Consider the following 18,039-nt stretch of genomic DNA (forward strand, 5'->3'; position numbering starts at 1 on the left):
CTCAGTAATGCCACAGAATTTGAAATTGCAACCCCAATTGCAACTGGGGTTGCAATTGTCGAGGCAACTAGATATGTCTGATTACAGCAAATGTGTTATTGTCAATTTATAGGTGAAAGATTTTATCCTCAATAGATGTAGGTTAACATTACACCTGGAGGCAAATGCTTAAAAAGAGCCTAAGGAAGGAAGCATATTCCTTTAACACATAATATCTGACCAGTATGGGGAGGATCATCGTGTCTCCATGAAGGGGTAGTGGAGTGGTGGTCCAGCAGGCGTCACGGACTTTTTTTGGGGGGGGGGGGCACGGACGTATATGCGATCGGACGTTAACTGGCGCATGACTGTATACGTGCTGCTTTAACTGACTGGCAGAACAACCCTCAGTATGGGACCAAAGCTGATACCTTCCACAAATGGTCATCTGTAATTAAGCAAGTTGTTCAAGATTTATCATTGTAAAGATCTAAAAACATTGTTCACTGTACTGTATTATTGTAGCATAAAGGCAGCACAGTGGTTGGAGGGGTATATTGCTCAATGAATTTCTCAGCTCTGATTTGTGATTGTTTCACAAGCGCGGCAACCAAGTGGGTCGTGTGGTTGTTTTGGTTGTGATAATATATGCGGTTGCTCCGTAGTTGTGGTTGCAGTTTCGAAGCTTCGTGACATCACTAGTGTATAATGAGTCTCCATATGCCCTGGTTTATTCACTGATCAGTTGTCTTAGGACAAAAGTAGCCAAATCAAGCCTTCATGTACCAATTAATTTTAAAATAGAAATTATAATGTAAAATATTTAAGATAATGGTTTAGTAGCGCTGTTAATGTGTGTGTTGTGTAAGTGTCTTGGCATGTCACCTCACCTACTGCCTTGTCACCTCACCTACTGCCTCATCACCTCACCACCTGCCTCATCACCTCACCACCTGACTCATCACCTCACCCTTTGCCTTGTTAGCTCAGCTCTGAATTACATTGGTTTATTACTGTATTATTTTACTTTCTTATTATTGTATGTACATTTAAAGAAATATTTATGTTTGTACAGAAATAATAAATATACTATAAATAGAAAAATCCAGCATTACCCAAGAGGTTGGTCTTCCCACCCACACACCAACCATGTGAGGTTGTGGCTAAACATGGTGCAGTCTTTCATAACACAGGGAACCCTTGTCCCCAGGCCTTGACCAGAAAAGTTTGGAGTGATTTTCTCGCAATTTTCTCAGATTTCCCGGTAATTGTTTCAATTCCGGCTACTGGAGATTTCCGGGTTAGAGAGATTCTGGCTAACGAGAATATTACTTCCTGTGGTCAGGGGGGAACAAAGAAAAAATGTTCCAGTGAGAAACAGGTTCAGTAAGTTTATCTGAATTCAAATCTCAATTTATGGTCAGTAAAACTGACTATATTTAGGAAACAGAACATTACTGTAAAATGTATTTAAAGAGTTAAGAAAGGTCTCTTCGAAAAAAGTATAATTTGGCCCAATAAGCCTGACTGGCTGTTTGGGACAGTGTTGATGCTGGGCAACATATACAGCAATATCTCTGTTAGCCGGAATCCCTTGAAGCCGGAACTCTCTGATAGCCAGAATAAAAATGTTCTCGGAAAATCGTTCCCAAAGCTGGAATTTTCCTGAAAATTCTGGCTTTGGGAACGATTTTCCGAGGGGCACATTTTCCGTAAATTCTGAGAACATTTTTCAGGAACCCGGAAAATTTTGGGGATGGGGGATATTTTTCAGGGTTTGAGAGATAATGTAAAGCGCAATTTCTGGAACTTCGAGAAAAATTTTCCATTACCCGGAAAAATTCCGGGAATGAGGGATGTTTTCCGGCATTGAGAGAGTCGTCTTGTTACCCGAAAATCTCTCAATCCCGGAAGTGCTCTGCACCAATTGTTACGACTAATAGAGATATCACTACTAAGATTTTGGTACACAAATAAGCACAGTGGCTGGCATTGTATTTGAAACCCTTACTTCCCAAACCGGATGGGTGGGTGGGTGAACCAGGGGTGCCCTCGATGAGAAATAGCAACCCTCCAGCTGGCAGGTGAATGCTGCATCCACTTGGCTGCTACACCACTCTCCAGTTTACTTCAACATGTTCAAAATATTTTCATAATCCTAAGATCCATGTTAAGTCAATCATAAGGAACAACACAACACCATTTGAATCAATAAACATCATTATATTATTGTCTTGCTCCAAATTTATTACTTAAAAAATATTGTACACTAGAGTAGAGTATAGTCATCCCTTGGTTATCGCGCCTAATTGGGACCGAGCCGAGTGCATGATAACGAAAAACGCGATAACGAAAGTACAGAACTTATGGGATTTATTCTAATTGGTTCCAGGCACCCAAGACCCAACCCCAATTTTCCCATTTTATGACCATTTAGACTCACTAAAGATATAGATAATGTTCTGGTAAGTATCAGAAATACACATAGGCATTGCTAGGTTTATTACAAAATGATGAAAAGGGTACGCTCAATACTGTAGTCCACAAAACATGTAGCTATGCTTTCTTTATTTGAGCCCCCCGTCTGAGGAGTCCGTTTTCTCATCGCTTCAGGACGCCTGAGTCCTATGTTTTCTCTCAATCTTAGAGTGCACCGGAGACTTCGTTATTCCTTAGTAATGACAGAGAATTTGAAATTGAAACTTGGGTTGCAATTGTTAAGGCAACTTAGATATGTCTGATTAGAGCAAATGTGTTATTGTCAATTTGTAGGTGAAAGATTTTATCCTCAACAGATGTAAGTGAAGCAAGGGGGTAACAATAAACCTGGAGGCAACTGCGTGATAACCAAATTCTCGGCCTGAAAAATGCGCTTTAACAGCAGGTGTGCAGATTTTGATGGAGGCGTGATAACGAAAATCGCGATATCCAAGGGGTGACTGTAGAGAAATTTCACTGACTAAAAAACAGTGATGAGTAAACTAAGAGAAAAAGTGAACAAACCAGTTAGGTTCCATAAAGCAGAGAGAGTGAACTTGAGAGTGATGTCCACCGCCCCTTCCTCCATCCTCCTCTTCACCAAACTCAGCAACTTGCGCATGTAAACACACTAAAAAGAAAATATGCAACAATTAATTCATAAAATATACAGTATTCATTAAAGAATACACTCACCCTCATACAATAAACAATATATAGTAAATCTCATACCAGAGACATACAGTATGTACAAGTAACTGTGAATCCGAGATACAGTTTGGTATACTGTACTGTACTGTACCACTGGATGGGTACCCGGACGTACGACCGCCCCAGTCGTACAAAAAAATTTCAAATTCCGAACATATTTTTTTACACAGAAACGTTTCCGTCCTGTACGAAGTGTGCCGCCTCGTGGTGTACAGCGTCCACGCCGTAGCGCGCTCAGTTGGTGTTTGGCCGTCGTTGTTGTTGTTAGTGATCGCGCTGTGTACTGACAATATTTTCGTTTCTAATTCCCTTTAAAATGGCTGGCAAGCTTAAAAGTGAGAGTTCTCGTGGTGCTGAGAAAAAAAAGAGACAGTCAATTACTTTTGAGATGAAAATGAAAATAATAATGCAATATGAAAATGGAAAAACGGTAGCAACCATTTCAAACGACCTTGACTTCTCTCACTCGACGATATCAACAGTTTTGAAGGACAAGGAATGAATTCATTAGGCAGTGAAAGGATCAGCACCTATAAAGGAAACAATAATAACGAAAAAAAAGACATGGTCCTATTCATGATATAAAAATTACTTGTGGTGTGGGTGGAAGATCAGAAACAAAAGCGTTTACCCTTAAGCCTTCTAACCATACAGGCTAAGGTAAGAAGCCTTTTCGAAAGCCTGAAAGAGCAGGCAGGAGATGAGTGTGACCAAAACTTCACAGCAAGTCATGGGTGGTTCCAAAGGTTTAAGAAACGTTACAGTTTGCACAGTGTAAAGGTGAGTGGAGAGGCAACAAGTGCTGATGTGGGTGCTGCTAAAGTTTTTAAGGAGGAGCTAGATCGTGTCATCGTGGAGGGAAATTATTTGCCTGAGCAAATATTTAATGTGGATGAAACTGCCTTATTCTGGAAGCGCATGCCAGAACGGACATACATCCACAAAGAGGAGAAAGCTATCCTGGGATTCAAGGCATTCCAGGACAGAATCACACTTCTGTTGGGGGGGAATGTAGCTGGTTTCAAGGTAAAACCCTTCATGATATATCATTCAGAGAACCCAAGGGCTTTTAAAAATGTCAGCAAGCACACACTGCCAGTGTTTTACCACAGTAATAAGAAAGCATGGATGACCCTAGCACTGTTTGGGGATTGGTTCCCGAGTTGTTTCATTCCACGAGCCAAGGAGTATTGTATGCAACAAGGGGTTGCGTTCCAGATTTTATTAATTTTAGATAATGCTCCGGGACACCCACCACACCTGGACAACCTGCACCCTGATGTTAAGGTAGTCTACATTCCACCTAACACTACCTCTATCATCCAAGCCATGGATCAAGGTGCTATTGCTGCTTTTAAAGCGTATTATTTACGTACGACCTTTGCTCAGGCTGTTGCTGCTACTGAAGGTGAGAAAACGCTCAGAGAGTTTTGGAAGAACTACAACATTTTGAAATGTTTAAAGAACATAGCTGCAGCATGGGATGAGGTTACAGGTCAGTGCATGAATGGAATATGGAAGAAGGTCCTGAAAAGATATGTGAACAGTTTCAAAGGATTTAATGAAGATGTTGAGCAGTTGGTGGAAAGTGTAGCAGAAGAGCTAAGTAACGAGGATCTTATTGAACTGGATGCACAAAAAATTGCAGAGGAAGAAGAGAGACAAAATGTAGAAGAAGAACCTGCACCCCCCAAAAAGTTTTCAGTGAAACAAATGGCAGAGGCATTTACAACTATTAATAAGGGGATACAAATGTTTGACGAAATGGATCAAAATGTTGAGTGTTTGGCAAAAGTTGACAGAATGATCCCAGATACACTTGCTTGCTACAGAGAGATTTACAATGAAAAGAAAAGGCAAACTGTGCAGTCTAAATTGGACGTATATTTCAAGAACTCCCCCATTGCTGTCTCCTCACGCCCCATCACTGCTGCCTCTTCACTCCCTAAAGATGATCCAATACCTTCAACAAGCAAGTATGTTAGCCTATCTGAAGAAAGCAAAATTGATGACCCACCCAGCCCTGTTTCCTCCTCTGCTTCATCCAATTAATATAGGCTCCATGTTTAATTAAAAATTATTGAGGCCCCGTGTGCATTCAGCTGACTACATTAAAGGTAAGTGCACAGTAAAACTTTATTCATTTCTCATTATTGATTACTTTTACTGTACCGTATTTCATTTTAGATTTTCTATGTACAGTTGGGTCTCACATTACGCGGTTAATGTAACCCGGAGGGTACCGCGGAAAGTGAGGAACGCGTAAAGTGAACAACATAACATATGGGATTAATTGAAATGGAGTCCAGGCCGATCCCCAAACTCCACTTTTTGACGACACATAACTATGTTGCAGTAAAAATTTTATCTTAACTTTATGATGGTATGAAAAAACAAGTAATATAGAAGAGGTTAGGTTAGGAAAGATAAAGGTTAACATAGGAAAAATAAAGGTAAGGTTAGAAAACTAAAAATTATGTGGAACACTTACGGTAGTAGAAGAGATGGGTCGGCATACGGGGATGGAGGCTGGTTCCGAGGCAGAGGGCAGATTACTGGCCCTCAGGTGAATCACCATTACTAGGTGAATCATCATCACTGTCACTTACAGTTGTCAGGGCTTCCCTGACAAATCCCTCAAAGTCAACTTCACTGTCACTATCACTGGCTTGGGCTGGCTGTGGTGGGTTGCGGGTGAAGAAATCTGTTATGCTTTGCTGACGGCTGGCGTTGATGTTGTCGTGATACACCTTGATGTACGGCTCCATAGCCTGCACCAGCCGGTTATGGAAGACTTCATAGCGGTCATCGTCATTGTCGCGGGAAAGGAAGGACTTCATCTTCTCTGCACACTCCATGGCACCCTTAATATCACTATGACTTAAATTGTGTTCTTCGGAGACTGCCGCACCTTCTTCCTCCTCTTCACTGACGTGTTCTTCTTCCAACATCTCGTCGGCAGTCACTTCAGGATTTCTGATCACCTCCAGGATGTCGTCGTTGGTGGTCTCGGAGAAGCCTGGAACTGTAACAGTCTGCGCAGCTTCTCTGGCAAGGTCCACTGCTACTGCAACATTCTGAACCTCACCAGTCACAGATTGACTCCTCCTCTCACCTGGTATTCCATGCAACACATGTCTCCATGCGTGACGAATTGTAGCAATAGACAGCTGATCCCATGACTCCACCAAGAAGTCCACAGCTTTCTTGATGTTAAATACTCTCCAGAATTGTTTGAAGAGTATTTCTTGCTGTTCAAACTGTTGATCCTCATCTTCTTCGATCTTGCTATCGGTGGTGGTGTCACTCAGGTTACGCAACTCTTCCCTGGTGTTGGTGTAGTCGTTCAGGAGCTGGAATTTTTTTGTTGAGAATGCAGCTTCCACATTGCAAATCAACTCCTGGTCCATGGGTTGGATTAAAGACGTAGTGTTGGGAGGAAGGAAGACCACTTTTACGTTGGGGTGACGATCTAACAGTAGGGGCGAGTGTCCTGGTGCGTTGTCCAGCAGCAACAAAATATTAAATGGGACATTCTGTCGCTCACAGAATTTCTTTACATCGGGAACAAAACAGTCATCAAACCAGGAGAGGGACAGTGTAGAGAACATCCATGCCTTACGTGCTGTCAGCCAGTGGACATTTAGCTTGGTCATGTCCATGCTCTTGTAGGCGTGCGGCTTGCGGGCTGTGTGGATCACCGATAACTTGAGCTTACAGGTACCGGAGGCATTGGTGGTAAACAGGACGGTGATGCGTTCCTTCTGCATTTTCCGGCCCCGAATCCTGCTGGAATTCTTCACAACGAAGGACTTGGAAGGTAGTTTTTTCCAGAAAAGACCAGATTCGTCCATGTTAAACACCTGGTCGTCACTGTACTGTCCTTCCTCCATAATCTCACGTAAAAACGGAGGAAATTCCCGAGCCGCAGCACGATCAGCACTCGCTTCTTCACCACCAATGTTTATATTGGTGATCTTGTTCCGGATCTTAAACCTCTGTAACCACCCAGAGGAAGCAGTAAAGGGTTTGGGCTCTGAAGTTCCCATCTTTCGTGCCACTGCCATGTACAGTTCACGTGCGTAGTCCTTCACAGAGCGCGTGTCGACCGCCATGTTCCGTCGCGCCTGACGCACCAAGTACCTCACAAGTAATTTTTCTGTCTTGAGAAGCACCTGGTTGTGAAAATACTTGATCATAGAAGCACCTGTAGACTTTGTGATCTTCATGTGCTCCTTTATCTTGGCTGAATCCTTCTTTATAGTCCGGATCGTAGATTCGTTCACGCCATGCTGGCGCGCCAAATCAACCTGCCTTGTTCCTTTCTCCAACTCTTGGATGATGCTATACTTCACCTCGTAGCTTAAGGAACGTCGTGTCTTCTTTGGTTTAGTGCCGCTGGGTCCAGGTAAGGAAAGGTTTCTCTCTGGGGGTGGTGGTCCGGCGGAAGCCATTTTACGGAACAATGGATGCGCGTTTACACGGAGTGGCCTTGAGGGATGAAACTGCCGCGGCTAGGTCAAGCGTCGTCTCTCCTCCCTCCCTCCCTCCCCCGGGTGGACACGTCATAATACTTTAAGCCAATTACAGCTAGCAGCAGAGGGGGGTAGGGATGCATGGCCAATCACAGGTCTGATACGTCATATGACGTCAGTGATAACGCAACAAAGACACACACTGCACAACCTTACCGCGCCGCTTGCCCAAGCGGAGCAGGCAGGCGGACCGGGTGGGTGGCGTGGGGCAATCCATCGCGCCCGGACTCAGCGTAATGCGTTCCGACGCGGAATCTGAGGACATGTGAGGTTGACTGTATTATTTTCGCATTTTCGACTTACGTTAATTCAACTATGACAGTGCGTTGGTCTAACCCCGTCATAAATGACTGACTGTATACTGTACTGGACAGGCATCTTGTATACTGTACCTGTTGTACCACGGACGGTATGTATGTATATTCATATTATCTGTACCTCTGGACAGGTATCTTGTATACTGTACTGTACCACTGGACAGGTATCTTGTATACTGTACTGTATAGTACTGTACCACTGGACAGGTATCTTGTATACTGTACTGTACCACTGGACAGGTATCTTGTACACTGTACTATACCACTGGACAGGTATCTTGTATACTGTACTGTATAGTACTGTACCACTGGACAGGTATCTTGTATTCTGTATTGTACTGTACTGTACCACTGGACAGGTATCTTGTACACTGTACTGTATAGTACTGTACCACTGGACAGGTATCTTGTATACTGTACTGTACCACTGGACAGGTATGTATATGTATGTACACGGACAGGTATCTTGTACACTGTACTGTATAGTGTACCACTGGACAGGTATCTTGCTGTACTATACCACTGGAGTATCTTGTATACTGTACTGTACCACTGGACAGGTATCTTGTATACTGTACTGTACCACTGGACAGGTATCTTGTATACTGTACTGTACTGTACTGTACCACTGGACAGGTATCCTTGTATACTGTACTGTACTGTACCACTGGACAGGTATCTTGTATACTGTGCTGTACCACTGGACAGGTATCTTTTATACCAGGTATCTTTGTGTTACTGTACCACCACACTGAGTCAGGTATCTTTATGTACTGTACCGTACCACTGGACAGTATCTTGTATACTGTGCCTGTACTGTACCACTGGACAGGTATCTTATACTGTACTGGTACTGTACCACGGGATGTGTATCTTGTATAATGTAATGTACCGTACCACTGACAGGTATCTTGTATACTGTACTGTACTACAGACAGGTATCTGTATACTGTACTGTACTGTACCACTGGACAGGCATCTTGTATACTTGTACTGTACTGTACCACTGGACAGGTATCTTGTATACTGTATTGTATCAAACACTGGACAGGTATCTTGTATACTGTACCGTTTTGTACCACTGACAGGTATTCAGTATAATTGCAAAATGTTTCATCAACAGGTAGATCTTATATACTGTACTGTACCACTGACAGGTATCTTGTATACTGTACTGTACTGTACTACTGACAGGTATCTTGTATATATACTGTACTGTACCACTTCGGATTGCGGTATCTGTATAATAAAATCGCATCAGTACCACTGACAGGCATTCTGTATACTGTACTGTACCACTTGACAGTGTTATTCGGTATACTGTACTGCATCAAAAACCACTGACAGGCATTCGTATACTGTACCGTACTGTACCACTGGACAGGTATCTTGTATGGCTGTACTGTACCACTGAGGTATTCAAAACTGTACTGTACCACTGACAGGTATCTTGTATACTGTACTGTACTGTACTGTACCACTGACAGACATCTTGTATACTGCACTGTACCACTGACAGTATCTTGTATACTGCACTGTACCACCGGACAGGTATCTTGTATACTGTACTTGTACTGTACTGTACCACTGTACACAGGTATCTTGTATACTGTACTGTACTGTACCACTGGACAGGTATTCTGTATACTGTACTGTACTAAAACCACTGGCAGGTATCTTATACTGTACTGTAACACTGGACAGCCCTTAGGTACTGTACTGTACCACTGGACAGGTGAGGCCTTGTATACTGTACTGTACCACTGGACAGGTATCTTATACTGTACTGTACTAAAATACCACTGGACAGGTATCTTGTATAATTGCACTAGAGATGCATTCAGCATACTGGGTACTGGTACTGACAGGTATCTTTGTACACCGTACTGTACCACTGACAGGTATCTTGTATACTGTACTGTACTAAAACACGGGATTGGTATCTTGTATACTGTACTGTACTATATTGTGTATCTTGTATACTGTACTGTACCACTGACAGGCATCTTGTATACCATTGTACTGTACCACTGACAGTATCTGTATACTGTACTGTACCACAGGACAGGTATCTTGTATACTGTACTGTACCACTGGACAGGTATCTTGTATACTGTACTGTACTGTACCACTGGACAGGTATCTTGTATATTGTACTGTATCAAGTTCACTGACAGGTATTCATGGTATAATTGTACTGTACCACTGGACAGGTATCTTGTATACTGTACTGTACCACTGACAGGTATCTTAGAGAATACTGTACCACTGAGGTAAGTATCTGTATACTTGTACTGTACCACTGGACAGGTATATCATCTGCGTATAATTGTACCGTACCGTACTGGTACCACCGACAGTATCTTTGCATTGTACTGTACTCACAAAATTTCACTGGACAGGTATCTTATATTTACCAGCCCACTGACAGGTATCTGTATACCGTGTACCGTACCACTGACAGGTATCTTGTATACTGTACTGTACCAATGGACAGGTATCTTGCATACCGTACTGTACCACTGGATGCGGGTATCTTCGGTACACTGTACTGTACCACTGACAGTATCTTTGTATACCGGTACCGTACCGTACCATCGATGAAAGTATCTTGTATACTCTGTACTGTTCGCGAATAAGGTATCTTGTATACCGTACCGTACTGTACCACTGACAGGTATCTTGTATACCGTACTGTACCACCGACAGGTATCTTATACTTACTGCACCACTGACAGGTGTTCCTGTGGTATACTGTACTGTACCACTGGACAGGCATTCTGCAGCACTGTACTGTACCACTGACAGGCATTCTTGTATGTACTGTACTGTACCACTGACAGGTATCTTGTATACTGTACTGTACTGTACACTGGACAGGTATCCTTATGCTTATGCTGTACCACTGAGTATCTTATCTGTCACAGACTTCCTGCACCACTGGACAGGTATCTTGTATACTGTACTGTACTGTACCACTGGACAGGTATCTTGTATACTGTACTGTACCACAGGACAGGTATCTTGTATACTGTACTGTACCACTGGACAGGCATCTTGTATATGTACTGTACTGTACCACTGGACAGGTATCTTGCTTGTATATATGCTATACCACTGACAGTATCTTGTATACTGTACTGTACCACTGGACAGATATCTTGTATACTGTACTGTACCACTGGACAGGTATATATACTGTACTGTACCACTGGACAGGTATCTTGTATACTGTACTGTACCACTGGACAGGTATCTTGTATACTATACTGTACTGTACCACTGACAGGTATCTTATACTGTGCGTACCACTGGACAGGTATCTTGTATACTGTACTGTACTGTACCACTGGACAGGTATCTTGTATACTGTACTGTACAGACAGGTATCTTTACTTACCATCCTACCACTGGACAGGTATCTTGTATACTATGCATGCTAATGCCACTGGACAGGTATCTTGTATATGCTGTACTGCCACTGGACGGTTTGTATACTGTACTGTACCACTGGACAGGTATCTTGTATACTGTACTGTGACAGGTATCTTATACTGTACTACCACTGGACAGGTATCTTGTATACTGTACTGTACCACTGACAGGTATCTTGTACACTGTACTGTACCACTGGACAGGTATCTTATACCTGTACTGTACCACTGGACAGGTATCTTGTATACTGTTGCACTGTACACTGGACAGGGTATCTTATCTTCTACTGTACCACTGGACAGGTATCTTGTATACTGTACTGTACACACTGGACAGGTATCTTGTATATACTGTCTATCTGTACCACACGGACAGGTATCTTTATACTGACTGTACTGTACCACTGGACAGGTATCTTGTATACTGTATCTGTACCACTGGACAGGTATCTTATACTGTCTTACTACTGACAGGTATCTTGTACTTGACTGTACCACTGGACAGGTATCTTGTATACTGTTGTACTGTACCACTGGACAGGTATCTTGTATACTGTACTGTACCACCTGTGATTGGCCATGCATCCCTACCCCCTTTGCTGCTAGCTGTATTGGTTTAAAAGTATTATGGGGAGGGAGGAGGGAAAACGACGCTTGACCCTAGCCGCAGCAGTTTCATCCCTCAAGGCCCTCCGTGTAGCAACATCCATTGTTCCGTAAAATGGCTTCCGCCGGGGCTTCCGCCGACCACACCACCCCAGAGAAAGTCTTTCCTTACCTGGACCCAGCGCACAAAGCCAAAGAAGACACGACGTTCCTAAGCTACCAGGTGAAGTATACCATCATCCAAGAGTTGGAGAAAGGAACAAGGCAGGTTGATTTGGGGTACAAAGATGTAGTGAATGAATCTACGATTCGAACAATAAAGAAGGATGTGTGCCAAGATAAAGGAGCGCCATGGTGACCAAAGTTCACTGGAAAAGCCGTATGATCACATTTTCACAACCAGGTGCTTTCAAGACAGGAAAAAATTACTTGTACTAAGCCAGGCGCCACGGAACATGGCGGAAGCCCATTACCGCTTGTTAAGGCCACACGAACCAGTACATGGCAGTGGCACGAAAGATGGGAACTACAGAGCCCAAAACCCTTTAATGCTTCCTCTGGGTGGTTACAGAGGTTTCTAAGATCCGACAAGATCACCAGTTACAACATTGGTGGTGAAGAAGCGAAAAGGATCGTAAGTTATGCTCGGCCTGCTTTTACGTGAGATTATGGAGGAAGGACAATACAGTGACGACTAGGTGCTTAACATGGACAAATTCGGTTCTTTCGAAAAGCTACTCAAGTCCTTCTTCGCTGTGGCGAAATGCCAGCAGGATTCGGGCCGAATGCAGAAGGAACGATCACCCGCCCCATGCACACCAATGCCTCCCGTACCGTAAGGTCAAGTTATCGGTGATCCACACGGCACGCAAGTTAATACTGCAAAACCATGGACACACGCTGCTTAAATGTCTCACTGGCTGACCACGAGAAGGCGGATGTTCTCTACACTGTCCCTCTCTGGTTTGATGACTGCTTTGTTCCCGGCGTGTACCCCAGGAGCGACAGAATGTGCCATTCACGAGTTTTGTTGCTGCTGGACAACGACCAGGATTACCCCGCCCCTACTGTTAGATCGCTACCCCAACGTAAAAAGTGGTCTTCCTTCCTCCCCAACACTACGGCCATTAATCCAGCCTATGGACCAGGAGTTAATCTGTACGTAAAGCTGCATTCTCAACAAAAAAATTCCAGCTCCTGAACGATTACACCAACACCAGAAGAGTTATGCGTAACCCGAGGACACCACCAATCGATAGCAAGAGCTTAAGAAGATGAGATCAACAGTTGGCACAGCAAAAAATACTGTTCAAACAATTTGAGAGATGAACATCAAGAAAGCTGTGGACTTTTGGTGGAAGCCATGGGATCAGCTGTCTATTGCTACACTGTCATGCATGGAGACATATGTGCTGTATGGAATAATGGTGAGAGGAGGAGTCAATCTGTGACTGGTGAGGTTCAGAATGCAGTAGCAGCGGACCTTGCCAGAGAAGCTGGGCGTAGACTGTTACAGTTCCAGGCTTCTCCGAGACCACCAGCTGGCGACATCCTGGAAGTGATCAGAGGTCCTGAAGTGACTGCCGACGAGATGCTGGAAGAAGAACACGCCAGTGAAGAGGAGGAAGAAGGTGCGCCATCTCTAAAAACACAGCTTGTCATAGTGATATTAAGGGAAGCTATGGAGGTGCAGAGAAAATGAAGTCCTTCCTTTCCTGCTGACAATGACACGACCGCTTATGAAGTCTTCCATACCAAGTTGGTGCAGGCCAGGAGTCGCACATCAAGGCGTATCACGACAACAACATCAACTCCAAGCCGCCAGCAAAGCATAACAGATTTTTCGCCCCGCAACCCACCTCACAGCCAGCCCAAGCCAGTGATAGTGGCAGGAAGATGACTTTAGAGGGATTTGTCAGGAAGCCCTGACAATCAGGTGACAGTGATGGTGATTCACCTAGTAATGGTGATTCACCTGAGGGCCAGTAATCTGCCTCTGCCTCGGAACCAGCCTCCATCTCCGTGATGTCGCACTCCATCTCTACTACCGTAGAATTGTTCCACCTAATTTTTAGTATTTAACCTAACCTTTATTTTTCCTATGTTAACCCATATTTTCCTAACCTAACCTCTCTATATTACTTTTTTTCATACAATCATAAAGTTAAGATAAAATTTAATACAACATAGTTATGTGGCCGTCAAAAGGGAGCTTGGGACTGCCTGACCCATTTCAATTTAATCCCATATGTTATGGTTATTCACTTTACGCTGCTTTCGCTTCCCGTAACTGGAAACATTAACCGCCAGAAGTGAGGAAGCAACGGTACTGTTACCACTGGACAGGTATCGTGTAACAGTCAACCCTCGCTTCTGCGTCCCACATTCCGCGTTTCCACGTTTACCGCGTACCGTGCCGAAAGCCGGTCTCACATTCGCAGTGCGTGTACCCATTTACACGGAGAGCGGCTGGCGAGCAGCGCCATTTTTGGATCCAAACCTCCGCCATCTCCCGCCCTCTCCCCATGTTGTGTAGCGGCGTAGGTAGGTTAGCAGTGTGTGTCTTTGTTGCGTTATCAGTGACGTCATATGGCGTATCGGACTGTAATTGGGCCATGCACCTTACCTCCTCAGCTGCTAGCTGTGATTGTTTTAAAGTAATATGGCGTGTCCACCAGCGGGAGGAGGAGGAGGAAAAGCGACGCTTGACTAGCAGCGGCAGTTTCATCCCTCAGGCCACACCGTCTATCGTGCATCCATTGATCTGTAAAATGGCTTCGCCCGGATTCACCGCCCAGAGAAACCTTTCCTTACCTGGACCAGCCGCCCTAAGCCAAAGAAGACACGACGTTCCTTAAGCTACGAAATAAAGTATAAGATCATACAAGAGTTGGAGAAAGGAACAAGACAGGTTGATCTCGCGCGCCAGCATGGTGTTAACGAGTCTACGATCAGGACAATTGAGAGGGATGCAGCCAAGATAAAGGAGCACATGAACATCACAAAGTATACAGGTGTTTCTATGATCAAGTATTTCCACAACCAGGTGCTTCTCAAGACGGAAAAATTACTTAATAATAATAATAATAATAATAATTGACGGTTTATTGAAAAAGTTCTGCAGCCCGAAGGCTGAAAATATACATTGGACATAAATGACTTATTACATACATTGGTGGTTTAACAAAAGCCTTCATTAGAAAAAGGTAAAGGAACATACAGTGAACACACAGATTAATGTAGGTGTTGAACAGCAAACCATTGGTGTAACCCTCCCAGATGGTGTTAGGAGGGACCTCCGTGGTGTAGTAGTTCCTCACAGATGGTGTTATGAGGACCTCACATGGTGTAGTAATTCCCTCACAGATGGTATTAGGAGGGACCTGATGTGGTGTAGTAGTTCCCTCACAGATGGTGTTATGGGGACCTCCGTGGTATAGTAATTCCCTCACAGATGGTGTTTGAGGGCCTCGTGGTGTAGTAATTCCCTCACAGATGGTGTTATGAGGGGCATCACGTGGGTGTAGTCCCTCACAGATGGTGTTATGAGGGCATCACGTGGTGTAGTAATTCCCTCACAGATGGTGTTATGAGGGGCCTCACGTGGTGTAGTAATTCCCTCACAGATGGTGTTATGAGGGGCATCACGTGGTGTAGTAATTCCCTCACAGATGGTGTTATGAAGGGCCTCACATATTGCTGTAGCAACTCATTCACTACGTGGTGTCGTAGCATCATGGGGACACCACGTGGACTGGGGTCACAGGACCTGAGTGAGGTCTGTTCCCAGGCCTCTCTATGGTGGACGGATTAACACATAGCTGGTGTTGTTGAGTCTCAGGGGCAGTTATCACTGGGTACCTGGGACCTCACTGTGTGAAGGTTAGCTTTAATTGAATTGAATTGAATTAAAACAAAACATTATATTTAGCCATAAAAACACAGATACAGAGTGGATAATAATAACAATATTAACATGGCTGAGCCAGTTGAGAACCTGATTTCTCTTTGAGGCACCTGATATATACTATACATTTACCTCAAGGAAGTATTATGTAACTCGGCTGTTAATGTTGAGTTGTTTTTCACTGACTTAAGCACTGTTCACTGTTCACTTGTGAGCTACTTGGTGCGTCAGGCGCGGCAACATGGCGGTGGACACACGCTCTGTTAAGGAGTACGCACGTGAACTGTATGCTGCAGTGTCACGAAAGATGGGAATTACAGAGCCCAAACCTTTTAATGCTTCCTCTGGGTGGTTACAGAGGTTTAAGAAGAGGAACAAGATCACCAATATCAACATTGGTGGTGAAAAACTAGTGCTGACCGTGTTGTGGCTAGGAATTTCCTCCGTTTTACGTGAGATTATGGAGGAAGAGCCACCGACGACCAGGTGTTTCATGGACGAATCTGGTCTTTTTGGAAAAGCTACCTTCCAAGACCTTCGTTGTGAAGAATGCCAGCAAGATTCGGGGCCGGAAGTTGCAGAAGAGCACATCACCGTCCTGTTTACCACCAATGCCTCCGGTACCTGTAAGCTCAAGTTATCGGTGATCCACAACCACATAAACCGCCTGCGCCTACAAAGCATGGACATGGCAAAGCTAAATATCCACTGGCTGACCCGCACGTAAGGATGATTCTACACTGTCCCTCTCCTGGTTTGATGACTGTTTCGTTCGATGTGAAGAAATTCTGTGGCGACAGAATGTGCCATTCAAGATTTTGTTGCTGCTGGACAACGCACCAGGACTCGCCCCTACTGGTAGATCGTCACCAACGTAAAGTGGTCTTCCTTCCTCCCAACACTACGTCTATATTACAGCCCATGGACCAGAGTTAATGTGTAATGTAAAGCTGCATTCTCTACTAAAAAATTCAAGCTCTGAACGACTACACCAACACCAGGGAAGAGTTACGTAACCTGGTGACACCACCACCGATAGCAGGGCGAAGGCGGCGGATCAACAGTTGGCAGAGCAACAAGTACTTTTAAAACAATTCTGGAGAATATTCATCATCAAAGCTGTGGACTTCTTGGTGGAGGCATGGGTTCAGCTGTCTGTAGCAACTGTTAGATCACGCATGGGCGTGTTTGCAAAGCATTCCGGCCGTTAGGCAGAGTCAATCTGTGACTGGTGAGGTTCAGACTGTTGCAGTAGCAGTGGACCTTGCCAGAAGCTGCGCGAGTGGTTACAGCTGCAGGCTTCTGGACCACCAACGACGACATCCTGGAGGTGATAAGGGATCTGATGTGACTACCGACGAGATGGTAGATGATGATGACGTCAGTGAAGAGGCAGGTGGTGCATCATCTCAAAGAACGCCGCTTATCCCATAGTAATGTAAGGGTGCCATCGAGTGTATTGAGAAAGTCAAGCTCCTCCTTTCCGGCGACCCTGGCGCCAACAGGTATAAATCTTCACTACCCAGCTGTTGCAGACTATGGAGCCCTACATCAAGGTTTATCACGACAACATAAACACCAGCCGTCAGCAAAGCATAACAGAGTTCTTAGCCCGCAACCCACCACAGCCAGCCCAAGCCAGTGATAGTGACAGAGGTAGAGACAGTGATGATGACTTTGAGGATTTGTCAGGAGGCCCTGACAAGTGTGGATGACAGTGATGGTGACTCACCTGAGGGCCAGTAGCCTGCCCTCTGCCTCGGAACCAGCCTCCATTCCTGTCACGCCCGACCCATCTTCTACTAACGTAAATGTTAACCCCAACCTTGTTTTTCTAACCTAACTTTCAGTTTATTGACTGTTCCTTTCTATATTATGTGGGGTGAATACCATCATAAAGTTAAGATGTTATTTTTAGTAAAACGTCACGTGTTATTGTAGGGAAAAAGTGGAGTTTGAGATTGCCCCGGTCTCTATTTCAATTAATCCCATATGTTATGTTGATTCACTTTTCTGGCGACCGTGGATTGAATTAACAGCGTAGAAGTGAGGTTTGACTGTACTGTTTTGTA

General features: G+C 44.3%; 1 protein-coding gene across 1 annotated transcript in view; it reads right to left on the reverse strand.

Annotated features, from left to right (window-relative positions):
• LOC121860890 (protein zyg-11 homolog B-like) overlaps positions 1-18,039 on the reverse strand; it is a gene marked incomplete in the record, with an annotated part of 168,129 nt that overhangs the window by 72,127 nt on the left and 77,963 nt on the right. The window contains 1 exon segment of the mRNA XM_042358253.1: positions 2,983-3,088. Coding sequence (XP_042214187.1) covers positions 2,983-3,088 — 106 coding nt within the window.

Source organism: Homarus americanus, unplaced genomic scaffold (assembly GCF_018991925.1).
Source record: "Homarus americanus isolate GMGI-L3 unplaced genomic scaffold, GMGI_Hamer_2.0 scaffold52806, whole genome shotgun sequence".
In the NCBI taxonomy this organism is placed as follows: domain Eukaryota; kingdom Metazoa; phylum Arthropoda; class Malacostraca; order Decapoda; family Nephropidae; genus Homarus; species Homarus americanus.